Here is a 22,564-nt window from a genome sequence, read left to right as displayed (position 1 = left end):
GAGTCCATTTTTAGGCATAAGTAGCAAGATAAAATAGCATTGAATGTGTAAATTTCGGGGTCATGTTTATTAAAAGGGTTCCATACTATTTTCAATGTCAATTCCGGTCAGACGATATATAGAATTGATGAATATGGCCGGACCTTTGATCCAGTTTCAATGGCTGACACAAAATACATAACATCGCCAGGGGGCTCGAAAGCAAGAAGCCTTGACGTGTCAAAGTGGGTCGAGAAAGAAACTTTTGGTTGACGCCGTACACGCAGGACAGAAACTATGGAAGCTTTTGTTTCCCTCTCAGTACTATAACACGGATAGCTGCATCGTGAGGTTTGAAGGGCGCGCGCCTCTGTCACAGATTGACAAAACACGGAAGCCCAACGCCTTGAGTTGGTGTTATAAAACAAACCAACAAATTATGAGCTGGCGGGACGATAGCTGTCATTATTTCAGAATTTTTTGGAGCTAATCTATTCAGTGTATGGATTGTATTGGTCGAGTATAGGGTTCTGGCACTCTTGTCTGATCCATTTGTATCCTATGAGGATAATAGAATAAAGAGAGGTAAGTACGTTTTCGAATTGCCTGAAATACCCGAATTTCCTATTCTTTAGCCGAAAGTTCGAGTACACGCCCACCTCAGCGCCCTCGAATACACATGCTGTACGTGTGCCAAGTGGTTAAATTCCCACGCTGTATAATATAGTAGCTATAGGTCAAGATTACGACCATTATATCGTTTAGGCTAACCTTTCAATCCAGCCAAACAAGAGGATCTGTCGCCTAAGTTCACACCGCTAGCGCTATATCAACAAATACATGTAGTACATGTAGCATTGGTACATGCAACTCCCGTACAAAACCCACTTGCTGAGACTTACACACCAACCCTTCTTCACTCCTCACACCGTATACTGATCACAGCAGTAGCATATATAAATACTCGCTGTGGAGCCTCTACAACTCGAACCCCGTTCATTTCTGGGCAGTATTTGTGTGGGCGTTGAGGAGATGGCGTGGCGAGTGATATCCCATGAAGTTTGCTATGTTCTACACTCAGACAAATGTGGACGGTATGAAGGTAAGGGAAGAAAGTGGTTATTGATAAGAAGTTCTCTAGGTATGAGGGCGTAAGTCTGTGTTCAGATTGACTGCCAAGAATGCCGTCACAGTAAAGATAAACTTTCCTCCACCGAATTAAGCACATGTGTTCTTATGCACATTTTATGCGTCCTCTTGGTACGTACCCTTCCAGTTGTGACGTAATGCAGGTACATGAATGTGTTTATAATCTAGCACTCAACTCATCCAAATACATTTCTTAATGATGGGCACGAGGGAATACTTAAGGAATACAACATTACAGTATTACCTTAAAATATACGGGCTAATTACCATCAATCTTACCTTTAAACCCTAGTCTCACACAAATAACCACGGCCTTAGGCCTTCCAATATATGTACGGTTATCTACTTGTCTTTGTAGAATATTTGAGGTTTTCGTTTCCCAAACCTCCCCGAAAAGGAAAATGCTTTGGCCCATCGAGGTAGCCGGCCCATCTGTGAAGTCTTGGTGACTACATGTATGTATGGACCATCTATCGCCTAAGACCGCAGAACTTTAAATGCTTCTCTACTTTTGAGCCGTTGTGAGACCCTGGTTGACTACAATCCTTTTAAGCGTGGCAGAGAAGGTAATGTACCACGTACTTACCCACAACCGGAGAAACGAACTAAGAAGGCATTGAGAACGGCCAGTATTCTTGCCCTCATCCACATTCCAGAATACCACCAACTCCCGGACCAAAGAAAGATCCCTATATTCTTCTAGCACTGACCTTTTCCCCGTGTTGGGGGACTTGTAGATCTACAGAAACCGCCTCGTAGCAGGTCGCAATGCGAGTGATAGCACATGATGCTCCGGTATTAAGGACATCATTACGGTGGCTAGGCTCACAGGACAGTACAGCTTCGTAGGTGTATGTGAGATGGTGTTGATGAGCTTCAGCTCTCACTTTCTGGCAGCACATGTACAAGTATCAATTCGGGCTTGATCAATTGAGTTGCAGGCACCTTCATCTGATTGTCAAGGTCTATAGTCACTGGCTCTACGGGCTCAGTCAGACATGGAACCCAGAAACTGTTAATTGTTTCTATCAATCTGAGCCATATTTCTCATTCAACATGTTTCTATATATAATAATTTGCAGCCTTGGATACACCATACCCTACCGGAAAGAAGCATGACAATAAACCAGTTATACTTAAATCTACTCACCACAACAAGGCTCAAAGATATCGATAGCTATACCTCAACCTTACGGAATAACCATAATCTACCAAGATATATAAAAAAGGACATCATAATCACATATCAAACCTGAGTAAGAAGCCAAACCACTCAGAACCGCAAAAGGAAAAGCTCCACGCCCTAAAAGAAACCACGCTTCAAGTACTAGTACCCATGCTTCGCCACCTCCGTCTCAGACCACTCCCACAGCTTCTCCGCCAGCTCGTCATCGCTCGCCGCCACACTCGGTTTATGCATCTTTCCTGCACCCTTGACTCCCACCGGGACATAATAATCCCCAGTATCCTCCATCGTTACCTTTGGCGACGCTGAACAGAAAATATTGGTATACGCTCCGACCTCCGGCGTTGTGAAACAGTACTTTGCAATCTCCCACATTGGTGATGTGATCCCTGACATATTCTCCCACAGTCCTGAGTGGATGATCCCTGGATTGAGTGACATCGTGATGATGCCATGCTCCTTTACTCTCTTTGAGAGTGCTTTAGCGTGCAGTATGTTTGCAAGTTTAGACTAGTGTAGGGTTAATTTTGCGTGAGTGATAGAGTGTGATAGATATGACTTAAACAGCGTAGTGGCGCCAGGTACCCCATTCTCGTCGTGCATGTCATCAAAGGTGATAGTTTCAGTTCGGTTGTGCGCGAGGGAGGAGACATTGACGATACGCACTGTGCCGGGGTCGCAGGCCTTTGCGGTCGAGATAAGCGTGGGGAGGAGCAACTTTGTGAGGAGGAAGTGACCCATGTGGTTTGTGCCGAATTGAATCTCAAAACCTTCAGCGGTCTTGGAGTAGGGGAGACAAAAGACGCCAGCGTTGTTGAGCAGGACGTGGAGTTTTGTTTCCTTGCTATTGTGATGTTAGGTCTAGATCTGCGTAGCTATTTTACTAGTGTAAACATGGGATATATGTGTACCCAAAGGAAGTCGTCGACGCCCTTCTTGACAGAAGAGAAAGAGCTGAGGTCCATCTCAATGAACTCGACTTTTGCGTTGGGGACTTTGGATTTGATATCTTGAATTGCGGCAAGCTATTTTTTGTCAGTGCTGTTGTCACCAACTTGGGAAATAGAAGTAACATACTGCTTTTGGCTCTGACCTGGCAGCCATGTAGACCTTTGCGCCCTTATCACAGAAGGCCAGGATATTCTCTTTCCCAAGACCATTATTTCCACCTGTGACGAGGATCACCAGATCTGACAATACTGGCAATTCCCTGGGAGTAAAGCTTGACTCTCGTCCGAAAAACACATCGTTGGATTAGGGTATAAGTAGTTTAGTGCGTAGTTGGTAAGTATTTCAAGTAAGGGACGATCAATGATCCGCCGTATAGCGCTATATGCACAAGCTGTCAAAGCGAAGAATTCAATAATCTCCGTAGAGCAGAGCACTCATAGAAACATTATATACTTGGCCAGAAAAAAAACCCTCGGCCGACCTATTATCTCCTTTTCCCAAAAGCCGTCGATCAATCTAAATTGATCCGGCCGCCGTTAGGCTGTACGTTGCGGTCCTCCCTAATCAGTCGTAGTTGGGCGTTCTCTGCCACATGCAACATGCGCCTATTTAACCCTTGTTTGGCATTCTTGAAAAGTGGATATCCATGCCGGGACCCCACGATGCTTCTTTGTAGCTCCGAGAGCAAATGTTTCTGAGAGGTATTTTCATAAGTGATCCATCGGCCAGTATACTATCCAGCTAGCTAAACTTTTATTTGACTGGCCGAGGCAATTTCGGTGTTATGTCAGGCCATAGTGAGTGATCCAGTACCCACCAGCTAGAATACCGAAAACCACCCCGGCCAAACGACACCACGAGCACAAAGAGTCCCACATGCACAGTACATATGTGTACTGGGGGTGCACCAATCGCAGCAAGAAAAGCTGCGCATGAAGCTTATATTATGGCAAAGAGCGGTGAATAATTCCTCCATAGCAACAATTGCACTGTAGCCTAGTAGTAAACATGCCTATGCCAGTCCAGCTAGTCGTACTTTACGTGCGCATCAAGATACCCGCCCTGATCCCTAACCCTGGATAACAAAACAACCAGCTGTCGGCTATTAAGCCTAGTTTGATTTGTAACTAGCCGCCAAAACCGGGATCCTTCATTCCTCAGTCAATCCTTCATTCCTCATGACTCGGGCCACTACGTGATCCGCCATGATTCAGCAACCATAAAAAAAAAGAAATAGCTCACGCGAGATTGTGTCTGTATTAGAGTCTTTAATAAATGGAAGAACACATATTAGTAATAATACCCCCAAAGGACAGCATATTCTTGTGCTCCTGATCACATCCCCCATCAGCATTGTAGCGAGAAACGCCTGTTGCCAACAGCCAACTCACATGGGGTACCAAAATCGATAGTTCGACACCGCCGGAAGGGATGAGACCGATAGCCGTTTAGAGGGACGAAGACACAACGAGACTTATGTGGTTTATTAGTGGGCCCGAGTATTGAGTAAGATACCTAGCTAGCTGTTTAGCAGTAATAAATCCTATATATGATAAACAGGGCCCAACAACCGAGTGATAAACCATGAAAGACTGTCTCCAGCCACACTCCCGAACACTGCTTTTTGCAACTGCACACTTCTGGTTGGTCATGCATGACGTCAAACCCCATTCAGCCGCAACATTTATTCCCGGTTTTCGCCGTTGTGCATCCTGATGCTCGAGGAAATGAATCGTAAAACAGATTGATCAATCTAGAGTACTGTAATTTGCCTGCAGGTACCTCGTACCCAAGAGCGCAGACGACACCGTATAAACCCACTGTCCAGGGCGCTGCTAGCCAAGCTCGTCAAGAAGAGGCTCTGCAGCTAGCTTGCCCACTCAAGCCACCCCCACCAGCCACAACCTCAAAAGTTTTCCGTAGACCAAAAGCTACTTGCCGCAGAGCCTCTTCCGATATCATACGTTTTGGAAAGGAAAAGATCCAATTCACCCAAGACATTCCGCTCGTCCATTGATTGCTCCTTCCTCAACCTTCCACCCAATACTCCAGCTCAATTCCCACCACCACTACATCCACAGAGGGAGAACAATTCCCCCCACCTCGCCACTAGAAAGCCTTGATACCCGTAACCCATACTCACAGTACAAACAACCTCTTCACGGCCCACATGCGCGCTCACCTTGCGCCCTCCACCTGTCCCCGAACGCTGGCACTGCGCCTAACCCGTACCCCCCACCACTGCTGCGCCCTGCCCATTACTGCGCCCACCCGTCCCGGCTTCGGCGGGAGAGAAGCCAGTGCGACAATGAACCCAGCACAGCAGCATCAGCGCCGGGCATTCACAACATCGAAAATGCAATCCCGGTTGACGCCACTGTCGCGGTATGCAGATGCAAACCCAGGTTTCCTGCAGCAATATGGTGGGCCTGAGGCGGGCTCGATAGTCGCGGGGAGGCGCAAGTCGAGTGGGTTCCTAGAAACGCTATTTAGGCGGCGGTCAAAGAAGTATGCGCAGCGGCCAGAGAAGGGGAGTTCGAGGTACCTGGACTCGGGACCGGAGGATGCGATTCTGGGGAGGAGTCTGTTGCACAAGAATAACGGGGATGAGTTTTTGAGGTGTACGGAGTTTGATCGGGAAGGTTCGTTTTTTCTTGTTTCCGGTTTTTGGTTTTCATGCATTGTTTGTCATTGGTACCTGCAGGTTTTCTGACTGGTTGTAGGAAACGTTACTGTTGTGTTTGGAGAGTTCAAGAAGACGGAGCTGTGTACAAAGGTTTGTATATACTTGCCATATCTTTCAATTTGAGAATTGGTTACTAAAAGGTCAATGATCACAGCACGGCCTCATGCCCCGCGATCTCCGTAAACTCTGGGTTCCCAGCATCATCGTCCCCCACATCCTCGTCCGCAAAAACTCCATCCTCGTAAACCTTCTGCACATCCGCGCACTCATTAAAGCCGACATGGTCCTCCTCTTCGACGTCTACGGGTCCACCGACTCCTACACACAATCCATCTTCATGTACGATCTCGGCGGAAAGCTGAGACAGGGCTCAAAGGCTATGGGTGGTCTTCCATATGAGATGCGCGCCCTCGAAGCAATCCTCATTTCCGTTACTGCGGCGCTGGAAGCAGAAATGAAGGTGCTGCAGGAGCTGGTGATTACGCTACTGGGAGACTTGGAGGAGGATATCGATAGGGATAAGCTGAGACAGCTCTTGATTTACTCAAAGAAGCTGTCGACGTTTGAGCAGAAGGCGAAGCTGATTAGGGACGCCATTGAGGAGATCCTGGAGGCTGATGATGATTTGGCGGACATGTATCTGTCGGAGAAGCTGCACGGGAAGGTTAGGCCGATGGAGGAGCACACTGAAGTAGAGATGCTGCTGGAGTCATATCATAAGATATGTGACGAGATTGTCCAGATCTCCAGCAATTTGGTCTCTAGCATCCGGAATACCGAGGAAATGTAAAGGCACCCTTCCCTCAAATCTACCACAAGAACCGAGCTAATACCATTGCTCCAGTGTCAATATCATTCTCGACGCCAACCGCAACTCTCTCATGCTCCTCGACCTCAAGTTCTCTATCGGCACGCTCGGTATCGGTTCCGGAACCTTCATCGCCGGTCTCTACGGCATGAATCTTAAAAACTTCATGGAAGAGTCCGACTTTGCCTTCTGGGGCGTCTCCGGATGGGCGTTCGTCTTTTCCGCCATCATCTGCGCCTACGGCCTACATAAGCTCCGCCGCACGCAACGCCTAACAATGTGGGGCGAGAGCGGCGCAAAGGAGGGCAAGCGCGGCTGGATGTCTGTCGGTAAGCAGCAGCAAGCGGGCGCAAAAAAGGCAGCCTCAAAGTTGATGGATCAGAGGTTCAACCAGAGCGTGCAGCACCAGCAGGAGGTGGGCGCGAAGGAGCGGGAGGTGTATTTGGACTATCAGCTGGATTTGATGCCAGTGAAGAAGGCGAAGAAATAAAGTGCGTGAGTGTATGATGCGATATGATGATTGATGGGTTTCCATTTCTCTTCTCTTCTGTGTTTTTCTCAGCGGTGAGGATTCTTGTTTTTGGGTGGTCGGGTGTATAGATTGGCTTTTGATCCCCCATTCCGTTTTGACATGTTTCTTGATTCTTGTTTTTTTATATATGCTGGCTATTGCATACCATACTCTCCTCTTCTTCCTCTCTTACTCTCTCTCTCTCCCTACCACTCTACCTCTATCTACCCCATAACTACTTATCTCTAGCCTTTCCAACCGAAGGCCTCGGTTTTTTGTTATCTTTATCAAACTTTTCCAGCTTATATATGTTTATATCGATCGATGGTCTCTGGCGTTCTTCCTTTCTTATTTTTATATACTGTTTATATCTCTTTATTCCCCACCGTTTCTCCACTAAAAACAATCACAATCTGAGAACTCCCCTCATCATCTCCTATTTTCTTCTTTTATATCAAATGTTTGTACTGTACACTATCGGCGTCTTCGGAAGGGACTTTGTTAGCAAGGAGTGGAGGCGGGAGTATAGAAAAAGAAGGACTGTATGTCAGATCGGGGGAGGGAAAATGCTAGTTGGTATATATAGAAACAAAAACACTTCACAGCCCATCACTCGCCCTATCCCAACCATCGTCATCGCAATCGTAATCTCCGCAAGCTCACCATCTAGACCCCTCATTCCCCTGAGATGTGGGGAATAACTTATCGTAGCTAAAATTGTTTTTTTTGTTTTTTCCCTTCTCGCCAAAAAAACCAAAAAGCAAAATCCGGGCAGTTGGCGATGGTAGCCATGTCTTAGATCGGACATCTGGTAGTTTGTGGGCTGCCTGCATGAGATGAGGAGTGTAGATCCCCCTTAGTTAAGCTTGAAAACTCCCGTTCCAGAGCAATCCGTCCATCCCGTCCGTCTAGAGTAACTAACTACTCTAGCGCCTACATAATAACAAACCCAACACCAACTGCACACCATCCAGAAGCCAAAACCACAAATACCACAAAAAACCGAGTGACCCCCCATGACCCAAAATTCCCCGAAACCCGTGCTCACGCTAGCCAAGCACACTAGTCTAGCACCGGAATCCGGTCACCGGAAGCCGGAAGCTCCCTGCCCTTTGCTCCTCCCCCTCTCTCCCTAATGCTCCCCTGTCCCCGTCTATCCATCCGCCTAAGTTTAGTGGCCGACCCGACCGGATCCCAGCTGAGCCGCCCGCTGCCACCAACCCACCACCTTTCTTCTCCGGTTGTGCCGCCGCGCGCGGATTCCAGAAGAGTTGGCTAAAGCAGGGCAGAAGTGATGGTGTGGCTAACTAAATATTTTGCCTTTTTTTCTTTTTTCTTTTTTGCACTTGTGGCATCTCAGCCGCATGTTTACTCGAGTCTATTTCAACGTGCGCGACCGGGCGAGTTCGCATATTTCTACACGTGCGTGCAGAGTTTCCGTTCGACTGGGATGGACAGACATGCGGGGTGTGGATGACATACAGAAAGAGAGACTAGAGTAGAGAGTCTAGAGTAGAATGTGTGCTGTAGCTGTCTATATATATCGGGATCTCTGTGTGGGTTCTATTTGCAGTGGGAGACTTACCGTGCGTCTGGTGGTGCCGGTAACTTGTGGATGTAGTCGAGAGGGCTGCTGACCGGTAAGCCGAACGACATCGCGACATGTGGTGAAGAGCTAAATTCTCTTACTTCTTTCTTTCTTTCGCTCTAACTCTCTCACTCTCTCTCTGGACAAAAATACATTTACCCTCAGCATGACCAATCCGTCTGTGAATTAACCCGGACCAAGAGAAATATTGCATGTCCAAATAAGTACATTAGTTTAACCATACATGACTTCTTCACTCGTGATACTATCTGGCTGGCTAGGAATGAGAGAGAGAGAAAGAAAGAAAGAGAGCTTTTCGTCTCACACCCCCCACCACCCCCCACCACCCCCCCGGCTAGGCTAACCAGGTCCTGTCTATCTGCCACTATCTACCACCAGCACTGCCTCCTCCTTCCCCTCCTTCCTCTCCTCCTGCCCATGGCAGCCTCGTCTGCACCTTTCCATCTCTGCCCACCCACTCAGGGCCCGTATCTGTGTCCACCACCAGCTGCGTCTTGACCTTCGTCCTGACAGCAAAGCGTAGCCTAAAGTTGAGTCTCTCGATCGTGTCCTTTGCCTCAGTCCTAGTCAGGTTCTGGGCATTCGTGTCATTTATGCGGCCAAACAGGTTTCGAAGGCGCTCCACAAGTATGTCTATTTCCGCGTCGCTGTCCCCGTGGTCCTCGCGCGCGGTGGGGCCGTCGTCAATTGCAATGTCGAGCATGGAGACGTGCGCTTTGAGGTCATGGTAGTCGGTCTCTTTGGTGATCTTGTACTGCGGCTTGACTAGCAGCTTGTCAAGGTCGGAGATGCGGACTAGGTCAGCATAGGGTTTGGTGAGGTATGAAGGGTCATCCCAGAGATACGAGAGCGCAAGGCGGCGGCGGAAGAGATGCGTGCGGGGTGTATGCACTGGGAGGGCGTTGATAGCACGTAGGCGGTATGGCGTATCAACTATTGTCGTGATAAGATTAAGGGCAATTTCCTTAGATACTTCTGCCCAGTCATCGTCCGGTATTGACTCGAATATCTCAGCTAGAGCATCCTCTATCGAAGCCCGTAATTGAGCCTGCCTTGCTACACGCACGTCCAATGCGAGCCGTACTAAGAGTACGCAAGTCTTTTTAATAACCGCAGTATTAGAGCAAATGCTAATTATAATAGTTAGTACTTCTATGTCTGACATGTACTTTAAAAAAAAGGGCGATTGGGTTTCCGTACTACGGGCCTATTCTCCCAAAGAGTGTGGTGACGAGTGTAGCGTTGTAGAAATTACCATCCTGGTCGTCTTCAAACAGTCAACTTTATGAACTGCCCAAGGACTATGATTATAATTATATATATATGCACGGAATCCGGCCATACCTATTCTCCCCGAATCTGCCAAGGCTACTTGTTTTTCCGTGTCAAGGGCATCACTTTTACCCCCGAGCAAATGAAAGAGGCGAGATACCCTATCTTCCGTGAATTGCTGCTCTACTACCGGGATGGGCAGGGCCCCGAGAACCCTAAAGTATGCAAATGCAAGCTCGTCCTTAGTTTCCAGGCACACTGTAAATCACGTAAGTTACCGCTCACAGACAGCGAAAGACACCGGATCTGCACCTTCGTCAAACATCCAGCTCAAGACCTCGTCGGGCAGCACAGCATCGATTTTCGCCATATCCATCACAAAGCCAGACAGGAACATCTGTCTCCGGCCCCTAGCAGCTACACCACACGCATCATTAGCACACCTCCTGCCCGCCCCCACCCCAAGCAAGATTGTCCGCACGCACTCACAAGCCCAGCCTCCCAGCCCCCACCTTCCACAGCATGTCGAGGAAACTGGTTCCTCCGCTTGCCCCTCTCGAGATCGAAAAAGTGCCACGACTTGTCAACCCTCCAGGCGTCCTTCCTCTTCAAGGCGGCCATCAACTTGCGCGCCTCAACCTCGCCAAAAGCCTCGATCATCATCGCCTCATCAATCTCCTGCTCCCCGTTCCTAAAGTCCGTCGTGATCTCGCGGTTGGCCTCTTCGTGTAGAGCCTTGGAGGCTAACTTCTCTTTCTCAAGCGCGGTCTCCCGCTCCTTCTGCGCGACGAGGTTTCCGAGAGAGAACTTGTAGTTGCGCACCGGTGGATCTTCGGCGGCCGCGCTGGGGGTTCGTAGTGACGGCGGAGTGGTGGCTATACTGGGCGTCTTCTTGACCCCCGAGGCGGGCTCAATCTTTCGCCGCTGCCGGCGGAGAGTCTCGAATGGGTCTTCGAGGGAGTCGTCTGATTCCTCGCCATCGGAACTAGGCACTACTCTTGATTGCGCGGTGGCCTGCGAGCCTGGGAGTGACGAGGATGGTATTGACGGCTCTGTGAACGAGCTGTCTGTGGATAATGGGGTGGATTGGACAGTGATTGTATCTTGGATCCCAGCTTCGGCGTGTAGCTGTGCAGCTGCTGGTGATGTTTGTAGGGGGACGATGGTGCTGCTGGTAGCTTTGTGGTTCGTGTCAAGCCGCTGCGGCGGTGCGGGCTTGAAGAAGCTTCTGATTGAGCCGTTCCTGCCTGCAGCGCTGTTTCCTGACCTACGGTCTTTCCCCGACATTTCGAAAGGGCCTGGTGTTGATCAGGGTCGGGCTTGGTATTCGCTTTTCTGGGTGATGCTGGCCTGAACGAATGGTGGGGTCGACGCGTAAATTAGTTGCAATCGCGATGTCATGTAGATTGTGGAACGAGCCTAGGTAAGATGTGGTACATGCATGCACGCTTACATCAGCGGCAGGCTGGTTGGTTGTCAATGGTTGGTTGGCTCTGTCTGGTTCGGCTTGCCGCGTCCCCAAGCTCCACACAAAAAAGGCAAAAAAGAGATTTTTTACGGTTGGAAGAATATCCGCACTCCGCAACTCCACAGCTTCCAGAAGTTGATGGGATGACAGGGTTTAATTCTTTTTGGGGGCGTCTTGATTCTTGAAACGACGGGACGAGGTAACTACTTTATCGACGCCCTACACAAAACCAACTACCCGGAATCACTCCCGCAGCCCGTCTGTTTCCTTTTAACGCCTCTTCGCTCATGTGCGATGATGGTAATGACTCAATTTATCGACGTATGATGATCCGTGTTTCCGTGGTTTGGGGTTTTTATTTATTTTAACAAGCGGAGAGGAGTTTCGGTTGATTTGATCCCAATTATCAATTCTACCGCCGGAGGAATGTAACACTGTAAAAAAAGGTTTGCTTGTATTTTCTCCTCTCATGGCTATGCTATGTAATATGCAGCCAGTCATGTGGACTTTTATTTTTTCCCTCTCTCCACACACACCCATCCTCAATTAACGTGCATTTTTAGAATGCGGTTTGTAAGCATGTCATTATCAAGCTTTGTTTCTTGTCTTTTTTTTTTCTTTTCTGCGGTGGAGTTCCGAGTAGGACCCTGATGTGCCTTAGGTGCTCTCGTGTGTGATTGATGGCTGCACGCACGTTGTCGGATAGCGCAGTTCCGGGGTAACAGGAATCCATTTTCATAGGTGGTTTTGCTACTTCTACAGCGGGCGTGCTTGTTTTCGGCTCCCGATAAGTCCGAGATGCATGCCGCCAGCGCCGTTAATCCTTGGTAAGAGTTTATTCGTGTCGATTGTGGCCTTGATAGAGGGCATCATAGAGTTTGCACTCAGGCACGGCTTTGTAAGATACTAAAAGTTAGTCAAGGAAGGGATGCTACTGTCAAGAGAAAAAGAGTTCCACTGCAGCAGCAGTAGTCAAGGAGCAAAAGCAGGAGGTCAAGTGCGTTCAATTCCCCTCGACAATGAAGTTAGATCGAGGGAAGGGAGCAGAGTAAGCTCAATTCTTGATGATCGGAGCAATGTGAAGAAGCAACACCGACCGAAAGTGACTACGACGCCGATAACGACGACGGTGATAAGCTGTTTTGCTTTAATATATTCACACACTGTCAGCCCTTATGAGTGCCTCCTATACATAGGTGGACGACTAACAAACTTCACCCCGTTCAATAATAATAATAAGGGAATCTCCCTATAGTGTTCGGAGGTACTGTAATAACAGGGGCACAGCCGAGAGGGTTCGTCACCAGAGGAGGGAAGAGCCCGTGTTCAAGGCCCTGAGAGGTTTCAGACATCGTTGTCTACAAGAAGACAAGAGAGCCCGAACCGGACTAGCTTGCACCGGTTTAGGAGTTATGAGGGTGCCGAGGTGACCCAAGCCATCCATCGTCTCCCTAGCAAATGGAAATCAATTAGGTCCCACACGAATCAGCAAGCAGTAACAGTGTTGTTCAGGTTCTTCTTACCAACTAGCTCCGTCACCGCTGACAATTTGCTTTGGAAACCTGCTCATGGACCATCATCGTCGTGTAAGTCAGATTGCTCAATAGGAACTGAACCATAACTCATGTAGAGGAATAAATAATTATAATTTGTTTTGATGTTTTAGCTGGCGTCTTTTGTGGGTCGTAGGTGGGTATTAAGCTCTCGGAAGGGGGGGGGGGGAGAAGCTTCTTCATCTACAATTCTAGGTACTTCACCCCCATCGGCTCACGCTTGACCCAATTATACAAAGAGACCTTTCTTCACAGGCTTCTTCTGCATCCAACTTGCAGGTCTGCATTACATTAGATACCTAGGTACATAAGGTACCTACCCAACCTACAGCCTACTACCTACTCTAGAGAAGTAGGTGATCCGGGCAACGGTTGTGTCCAAGCGCATTATTATTATTCACCCTCTAATCCTGGCATAAACGCCCCCCTCTGAACTGTATCACGGTCCGGAAATCTCTCTCTCTCTCTCGCTCATTCTTTGAGAGCAAAGGAGGGAAACATTTTACTCCGAGCTGCTACCGTCTCTCTCTTCTCTCCTTCTCTCCCTTCCTTTTCAGCCCCTCCTCACTCTTATTCCCTTCCACCCCTCGTTTGCTCACGTTTCAAACCACCCCCCCTCCCCTCCCCCTCCCCTGAAGTGTGGTGTCCCGTACTATCACTCACAACTCTTCTTCCCACCGGCTCCCCGGACTCTCATCGCGACACGTCGCGTCGCCGGACCCGTTCCTCTTTTCACCGAAGTCTTACGAAGCACCAAAAATAGTTTCTGGTCCACAGCCTACCGACTCTAAGGCAAACACCAGACTTGACGAGGTAGCAGTAGGAGAAGGAAAAGAAGAAGAAAGGAAACATATTGCCCACAACTCATTCTCCGAAATTTGGAAACGATCTCTTTCCTCCCTTTCGCTCTTTCGCTCGTTCAACTCTATCACTATACTCCCCACCCTCCTCCATCAGACCACTAGGCTTGACGCTTTTTTTGAACATTTTCTCTTTCGTTTAATTTTATTAGCTACTCTATTGCGTCCGTTCCGACGCTTCCGGTTGCTCACTTCTTTTTTTCTTGACTTTGACTTGCATTCACTCATTCTTTCTTGAACATTTTTATCATTGATCCATTATTACCTATCAAGCTCATTTGAACCCACCCAAAACCTAAAATATCAACACATCACCCACTACTATTTCAAACCCATCCAGTCATTAACACTGGCCATACATACTATTCCTCCAGTTATTGAGCTCCTTTCTACACTTCGCCAACGATGACGGGCCGTGGCGGAGGAGGAGGACCTACTTCATCTGGTACAAAAAGATTGCGGTGGGCAACCCAGCGGGTTCCTGGGCCAGATGCAGGACGAAAACGGGATACGATTATGAGAGCACTGTCGATGAAGAAATACCCAGAGAAGGGTGAAGCAGATCTCGAAGGCACAGGCCAGAACTTTGGTGGAATGGGGCCTGGGCCAGAGGATGAGGACGAGGAGGACACCCAGAGGCGAATATTCGTAAATATGCCTCTACCGCCAGAATGTATCGACGAGGACGGTTCGCCGAAGCAGTGGTTTTCTCGAAATAAGATACGAACCGCAAAATATACGCCACTTATATTCGTACCCAAGAATCTGTGGCTGCAGTTTCACAACGTTGCGAATGTTTATTTCTTGTTTGTTACTATACTTGCTGTACGTCAAGTTCCGTGTGCCCTTTACTCGCAAAAGCGTCTAACATTGTTGCGACTAGATTTTCCCCATTTTTGGTGCCTCAAATCCAGCTTTAGGATCGGTGCCTTTGATTGTTATCTTGTTGATCACTGCTACTAAGGACGCCATCGAAGATTACCGAAGAACGGTGCTCGACAATGAGCTCAACAATACTCCTATTCATATCCTGGTAGATTGGCACAACCCCAATGTTACTGATGAAAACATCTCGCTATGGCGTCGGATTAAGAAGGCAACATCTAGAAACATCCGTGAAGGAGTTGCGTGGTACAAGGCACAGAAGCGGGACTACAAGATCAAAAAGAAGGGTGGTGTTCCGGAAAATCGATTGGAGCGATCCACGACAAGATCGTCTATTTACTCTGTCATGAGCGAACATTCGGAATCCATTCAAATGACCCCCGTGGGATCACCATCAGCCGACAAGCAGAGGTTTTCTTTCACCGACGATACGGAACAAGCTCCCCGCTCAACACATTTAGAGGTACCTAATCCCAAAAGGCAGAGCGTCAACAAACCCCCATCTCGCTTTTATGGAAATGTTATCGACCCCCATAAAACAACACCGGGCAAGGCAAAATTCAAAAAGGACTTTTGGAAGAATGTTAGGGTTGGAGATTTCATCCGAGTTTATAACGACGAGGAAATTCCCGCAGATGTCGTCATTCTTTCGACCGCCGACAGTGATGGGGCTTGTTATGTTGAGACGAAGAATTTGGACGGTGAAACAAACTTGAAGGTCCGACATGCGCTTCATGCTGGTAGACGGGTTCGCCATGCCAAAGACTGCGAGGCTGCAACTTTTACTCTCGAAAGCGAGAACCCTCATGCAAATCTTTATTCATACAGCGGAGTAGTAAAGTGGCAGCAAAAGGATCCCACCAAGCCGGAAGATGAGGGTGAGGAGATGGCGGAACCGGTATCAATCAACAATCTCCTGTTGAGAGGTTGCACCCTTAGGAATACCCAGTGGGTTATTGGACTTGTGGCTTTTACTGGTGATGAGACAAAGATTATGATGAATGCGGGAATTACTCCTTCAAAGCGGAGTCGGATTACAAGGGAATTGAACTGGAATGTGCGTTGGCAAGATACCCCAATAGTTTCCCCCATATATGCTTATTTTGAACTAGGTTATCATGAATTTCTGCCTCCTCTTGGTGATGTGCTTGGTTTCTGGTATTGTACAAGGTGTCACCTGGTCAAAAGGCAACGAATCGCTCAACTATTTCGAATTCGGGTCAATTGGTGGTTCCCCACCAGTTGACGGTCTCGTTACATTCTGGACAGCGGTCATTTTATTTCAGAATTTGGTGCCAATCTCACTTTATATCAGTATTGAGATCATCAAATTGGCACAGGCTTTCTTTATATTCAGCGACGTCCATATGTACTATGAAAAGATCGACTACCCTTGCACACCTAAGTCTTGGAATATTTCGGATGATCTTGGACAGATTGAGTATATCTTTTCTGACAAGACTGGGACATTGACTCAAAATGTTATGGAATTCAAAAAGTGTACTGTCAACGGCTTTGCTTATGGCGAGGCGTACACCGAGGCACAGGCAGGAATGCAAAAGAGGCAAGGAATTGATATCGAAGTTGAAGGTGCAAAGGCTAGGGAACAAATCGCAAGGGACCGTGTGGAAATGATTTCCGAGTTGCGACGAATTAATGATAACCCGTACCTGGATGATGAAGCCCTTACCTTTGTTGCGCCTGACTTCGTTCACGACATTAGTGGAGTTTCTGGCGAGGAGCAGGCCAAGGCCAATGCCCATTTCATGCTTGTTCTCGCGCTTTGCCATACTGTTTTACCCGACAAGTCTTCCGAAGATCCTTCGAAAATCGAATTTAAGGCACAGTCTCCCGATGAAGCTGCGCTGGTTGCCACTGCCCGTGACTGTGGATTTGCATTGGTTGAGAGGACAGGGAATAGCGTAGTTGTAAACGTTCAAGGAGAAAATAAGGAGTACGAGGTTCTCAACACCCTGGAATTCAATTCTTCTAGAAAGAGAATGAGCGCTATTATTCGTATGCCTGATACTGGAAAGATCTTCTTGTTTTGCAAGGGCGCCGACAGCATTATCTACTCAAGATTACGAGCAGGGGAACAGCAGGAACTTCGAAGGTCTACCGCCGAACACTTGGAAATGTTTGCCCGTGAGGGCCTCCGGACACTTTGCATTGCTCAGAGAGAGCTTTCGGAGGATGAATACAAGGACTGGAGCAGGAAATACGATATTGCCGCCGCAGCTGTCCATGGCCGTGAGGAAAAGATGGAGGAGGTATCCGACGCTATCGAGAGGGATCTATTTCTTCTTGGAGGGACTGCTATCGAGGATCGTCTTCAGGATGGTGTCCCGGAAACAATTGCTGTTCTTGCAGAGGCCGGTATTAAGCTCTGGGTTTTGACTGGTGACAAGGTAGAGACGGCAATCAACATTGGGTTCTCCTGCAATCTTCTGGATAACGACATGGATCTTATCATGTTCAAGCCTGATGAAGCGGACAACATCGAAGAGGCTGGAAAACTCCTGGACAAGTACTTGATGGACAACTTCAATTTGACTGGATCCGAAGAAGAACTCAATCGCGCAAGAAAGGACCACAACCCACCGGCGCCCACCCACGCTCTTGTTATTGATGGTGATGCATTGAAGATTGTTCTTGAAGAGGAGCTGAAGATGAGATTCCTGTTACTTTGCAAACAGTGCAAGGCTGTTCTTTGCTGTCGTGTCAGTCCGAGTCAGAAAGCTGCGGTGTGCCAAATGGTCAAGAAGGGACTGGATGTTATGACTTTGTCTATTGGTGATGGTAAGTCTTGACTCAAATGTTCGAGTGACGAGACATGAGCTAACAATTCTTCAGGTGCAAATGATGTAGCCATGATTCAAGAGGCTGATGTCGGTGTCGGTATCGCCGGTGTGGAAGGACGACAGGCTGTCATGTGTTCTGATTATGCCATTGGACAATTTCGCTACCTTAGCAGGCTTGTGCTCGTTCACGGTCGTTGGTCTTACCGCAGGGTGGGAGAAATGACTGCCAACTTCTTTTATAAGGTTTGATACACCCTTTCTAATTGCTTTAAAGTGCCTTCTAACAAAGCATAGAACATTGTGTGGACATTCGCGTTGTTCTGGTATCAGTTGTACAACAGCTTTGATGGATCTTATCTCTTCGAATACACCTACATTCTTCTCTACAATCTTGCTTTCACCTCTGTACCGGTCGTCCTTATGGGCATCCTGGACCAAGACGTCGATGATAAAGTCTCTTTGGCTGTCCCCCAACTGTACCGCCGTGGTATCTTGCGACAAGAATGGACACAACTGAAATTCTGGTATTTGCTCATATCATTTCATACTATAGCAACATGAACTGACTTTCCTTCATAGGGTTTATATGATCGATGGTATCTACCAGTCGGTAATTTGTTTCTTCATGACGTACTTGCTGTTCCATACTGGTGGCTTCGCTAGTGATTCTGGTCGTGATCTCAACAGTAGAGAGCTCATGGGTGTTTATGTTGGTTGTTCTACTATTGTTGTTGTCAACAGCTACGTCATGATGAACCAGTTCCGATGGGATTGGGTTTTCACTCTTGCTACGGTTATCAGTATGCTGATGATCTTTCTTTGGACTGGTGTCTACTCGGCTTTCACTGAAAGTGGTGCATTTTACAAGTCCGCAGAGCACGTCTACGGAGCACTATCTTTCTGGGCTACAATATTTCTTACAGTTATTGTCTGCCTCATTCCCCGCTTCTCGGCAAAGGTTATCCAAAAGCTATACTTCCCTCGCGATATCGATGTTATCCGTGAACAGGTCCGCCAAGGAAAATTTAAGCATCTCTACCACAATGCCGGAACTGGTTCGAAATCTGCAGTATCTTCAGCAGCCTCATCAGAGCTCATTATGAAGCCTGATCCTAATCAACAAATCTATGTTCAAGATGATGACAGAAGACCGATATACCCTCCTAGTGTTGCACCAACTGCTACGACGACAGGCAAGCGCGCTAGCGGGAATGGCAGCAACGGATCAGATGGATCAGGGTATACTGGGAACGGAACATTCACCCCTCACAGATATTCAATGGATACCGGGCGCCCAAGGCCTAGTATGGACCGTGCACGACCAAGCATGGACCGGGTTAGGATGTCGCTCGATCTCCATCGACCAACAAGAGCAAGTTTTGAGGTTACAAGTGACTTCACATCAGCAGCGATGTTGGCGAGACTGGAGTCTTCTCAATCCGGTATTCAGATAAGAAGGCAGTCGATGTTAGGAGACGAAATCCGATTTGATGATATGCGTCGATGAAGAGTGGAGTCGTAGGGTTGTGGGTAATAATGTATAGTGTAGGAAGGGAAAGGATCAAAAGGACATTTTATAGATAGAGATGGAACATAAGAAAGAAAGGCATAGTAGTTATGGGTCGGGTTGATCATTGTTATTTGTTGGGCTGGTTGGAGTGATTTTTATCACTTATCTTTTTCGTTTTACTTTCTTTCTTTTGCTGCTATTGCCTTGAGGGGAGAAGTTCTTGCTGGAAGTTCCGATCTTTCTTCTTTTCTCATTTTTTTTCAGCGGTTGGTTGGCGTTCTATTTTTTGGGGTTGTTTTTTCCTTCTTATTTTCAAGGGTCTATATTTCTCTCTCTCTGGTTTACGTTACTTTATAGTTCGAGAGCTTAGCTTTACGCTAAAATTCATTTTTGGGAACTTTACCAATTCACTTCTCAATCTCTGGTCGATCCTTTTATTGTATTTTTCTGGTCTCTTCTCGTTATACATATGTACCTACTTTCCTGTGTAGACATGTTTACCTATTCGTTACTAGTCCATAATCTTCTCTTCTTATTCTTTTTTCTGTAACCATTTCTATGATTCTAGTCGACTGTCTCGTTTTCTTGAAGTTTCTGGTTTTGTGAAAGGTTTTTTTCTTGCTTTTTCTATTTTTCTTTAATGCTTTTTCGTTTCGTTTTGCGTGTGAGAGATCAAGGGGATGCCTGGTAGCAAAGGGTCGGTAGGGTAGGTTACGTAGTGAACTTGATATGGCTTGAGCGAAGGAATGGATTGGAACGTAACTGAATGGGAATTGGAATTATGTATGTACTTTATCCAGGTAGTTTATCCCAGCTAGATATTTTATCTACCTCTGAGTTTCTATTCTGCGAGTTTGTCTGTATGTTGATTGTGTCTGATGCTGTGTCTGATGTACGTGAAGGGATGTCTTTAGTGGGTTGCTTTGTGTTTAATGCGTAGTGATTTGTGTACTAGATAGAGTCGAACATGGGGGAGTACTGCATGCAATAGAGTAATGATATCTACCCGACCGTTGCGCCCACTCGTTCCATACCCGACCCGAGCATCTGGAGGGCCGCCAGGAATACCCAGCTTGTGATACAAAACACAATTGGACAAACACAGAGACAAGAAAACAATCCCAGGGAGAAAGGTGTTTGAGTTGTCAATCTTATCTTCGTCCGAACTCAAGTAATTGCCACCCACGTGTACCGAATTCGATCCTGGTTTTAAATCGTGCTGGTGTCAGGATGTTGGTACTCTAGGTAGGGCGTATTTATGTCGCCGTATGGCTTCCGATGTCGATGGTGTAACTATACCGTAGGTACTCACTCTAGTAGGGATAGTTACTTTTTTTGTTACTTGTAATAGGAATAAGAGACGGGATGTAGGAGGCCAATGAGATTGAGGGATTTATTTTGCTTACTTGCATTAGCTTGGCCGGCATGCGCTGTTCGGCTGAAATGTGACCGTACCATACTCAGTAGGGATCCCAATAATAGTGGTCGAGTGACGTACCGTGACTATCGTGTGAAGTTGATGCATTTGAAGTCTCAGAGCTGAGGTTTGTGGCTCTGTAACGAACAGCTCGTATCCGTCTAAGAGAGCTGTAAGTTTGTGCCTACATGGATTGTACAGTTCAGTGATCAGTAGAAACTGATAAGTGACTAGATGCGGGAGTATTTAAAGGCACATTTGTGGTTGGATACTTAATGCTCTCGTGATCGGGTAAGAAGGAGCGAGATGCAGTTTATTTATCGAGAGAGAGAGCATATGATAGAGCAGAAGCAATGATTAGCGACAACCAATGATATGGAGGTCAGTTTTTTTGTTCTCCATGTGACGTCTCGAACAGCTCGACACCGGCTTGAAATCTGCCAAGATACTACATGTACCTACATGTAGTGACATATGTGTCGTACAGGAACAAAGTTTTTGGTAATATACCCTTTTTACAGCCAAAGTAGCCATGTTTGGCTACCCGAATCAACCACCTAACCACGTCCAAAAGATTCCACGCTTTGTAATAGCATAGGAAATTATCTCGAGACTTGATTCAAAGGTTTTTGGAATTTTAAATTAACATTTCGGGCGTTGGCGATGTGTTTTTTGAAGTGATGCTCGTTGCCACGCAGGAATTTGTCTGGGAGCTCATACAAAATCCGAGAAACACTTCACAGCTCCATCAAAATAGAGATTAAAATTCCGAGCTTCCTTGAGCATGTTTTCTAGGTAACATTTGATGTTTCCACCAGTTTGAGTGGTTGTTTCGTGTAGCTAAACATGGCTACATACTTTAGCTGTAAAAATGGTATATTACCAAAACTTTTGTACGATACTGCAGGTACAGTAGCAGAAACGTGGATAAAATTACTATGTACTGCTGTCTTTAGCAATGCCGTATGAGTTTTACCCCCATTTCTGTATTAGGGACAAAATGGTATAGGTAGTCAAGTGTTTATTACACGGTTGACTTGGGACACGTCGCTAAGCGAGTCAGGACACATCGGGGACAGGTAGTATATCGTTATATTAGATAAAAGGCAAGAAGCGAGCGGAGAAGAAAGACTCCTCCTCTCATCGAAAAACTTGACTTCTACCACCATTACGTTCACGTTCATCATCGGTTGGTACATGTATTTACGTATGTTTGTTTTGGACAAGACTCTAGGAAATACGAGAGAGCCTATAACGTTTAGGTCTTCTTGCTCACAACCACTCACTCGGTTTTCTCAAAGAAGACCCGGTCTCGATAAACCGACAATCCGCGCCAATAGCCCAGATGAAAAAAAGATTTATTAGGCACATATAATCTGGTTTTAGAAGCAACTAAATATATTCTAGCAGAATAACTGTTTCCAGGCGAATAAATTGTCAAAAACCCTGGTTTTGGGCAGGCGACAATAGAGAATTTACACCCGAATTTGTAGACCATCTAGTCCTTCAATAAAACGGGCGGGGAAATATAATTTATAGTCCTGGTGATTACCTACAGATACTATAGGTTTATCGTGACCGGCACCATACGGCGGCTCATACAGTCGACTGTACGTATAAAAGTACAATCCGTTATTTTGGGGTTTCTGGTCCTATCAAAATCGTTATGACCCGACCTAAGATGAATCGTTAGAACCCTCGGTCGTTACCAACACTACCCTCATTTGACAAGAGTCACCTTGAACGGCGTCGTGGAGAATATGATCTTTGTATGATGCAGCAATTAGTCGCATCGAAGAGCCGCGATCAGCAAGGTGAGAGCTAGCATTGCCAAGACCCCTCAAAAAAAAAAGTCATTTAAGTTGAACCTCCAGCCAGAGAAGATCCCCACACAAAACAACAACCAAACAGCGTTCAAA

General features: G+C 46.9%; 4 protein-coding genes across 4 annotated transcripts; 2 read left to right on the top strand and 2 right to left on the bottom strand.

The window, feature by feature from the left end:
• Positions 1-2,455: 2,455 nt before the first annotated feature.
• On the bottom strand, positions 2,456-3,418 carry H6S33_005787 (uncharacterized protein; the record flags this gene model as incomplete). Its single annotated transcript, XM_044837172.1, has 4 exons — positions 2,456-2,824; positions 2,900-3,154; positions 3,226-3,339; positions 3,392-3,418. The coding sequence occupies 4 exons, from the start codon at positions 3,416-3,418 to the stop codon at positions 2,456-2,458; spliced, it is 765 nt and encodes a 254-aa protein (XP_044699096.1).
• Positions 3,419-5,435: 2,017 nt separating this feature from the next.
• On the top strand, positions 5,436-7,249 carry H6S33_005786 (uncharacterized protein; the record flags this gene model as incomplete). The annotated part of the gene is made up of 4 exons (XM_044837171.1): positions 5,436-5,907; positions 5,989-6,041; positions 6,106-6,737; positions 6,796-7,249. The coding sequence occupies 4 exons, from the start codon at positions 5,436-5,438 to the stop codon at positions 7,247-7,249; spliced, it is 1,611 nt and encodes a 536-aa protein (XP_044699095.1).
• Positions 7,250-9,243: 1,994 nt separating this feature from the next.
• H6S33_005785 (uncharacterized protein) lies at positions 9,244-11,438 on the bottom strand (the record flags this gene model as incomplete). The annotated part of the gene is made up of 5 exons (XM_044837168.1): positions 9,244-10,009; positions 10,083-10,146; positions 10,224-10,409; positions 10,464-10,568; positions 10,637-11,438. The coding sequence occupies 5 exons, from the start codon at positions 11,436-11,438 to the stop codon at positions 9,244-9,246; spliced, it is 1,923 nt and encodes a 640-aa protein (XP_044699094.1).
• A 2,999-nt stretch (positions 11,439-14,437) lies between these two features.
• H6S33_005784 (uncharacterized protein) lies at positions 14,438-19,225 on the top strand (the record flags this gene model as incomplete). The annotated part of the gene is made up of 6 exons (XM_044837167.1): positions 14,438-14,857; positions 14,916-15,974; positions 16,030-17,716; positions 17,771-17,961; positions 18,013-18,242; positions 18,298-19,225. 6 exons carry the CDS (start codon positions 14,438-14,440, stop codon positions 19,223-19,225), a joined length of 4,515 nt encoding a protein of 1,504 aa, XP_044699093.1.
• Positions 19,226-22,564: the final 3,339 nt, after the last annotated feature.

Source organism: Morchella sextelata, assembly GCF_020137385.1.
Source record: "Morchella sextelata strain SCLS chromosome Unknown scls_2, whole genome shotgun sequence".
In the NCBI taxonomy this organism is placed as follows: domain Eukaryota; kingdom Fungi; phylum Ascomycota; class Pezizomycetes; order Pezizales; family Morchellaceae; genus Morchella; species Morchella sextelata.
This window is presented reverse-complemented; position numbering and strand designations above follow the sequence as displayed.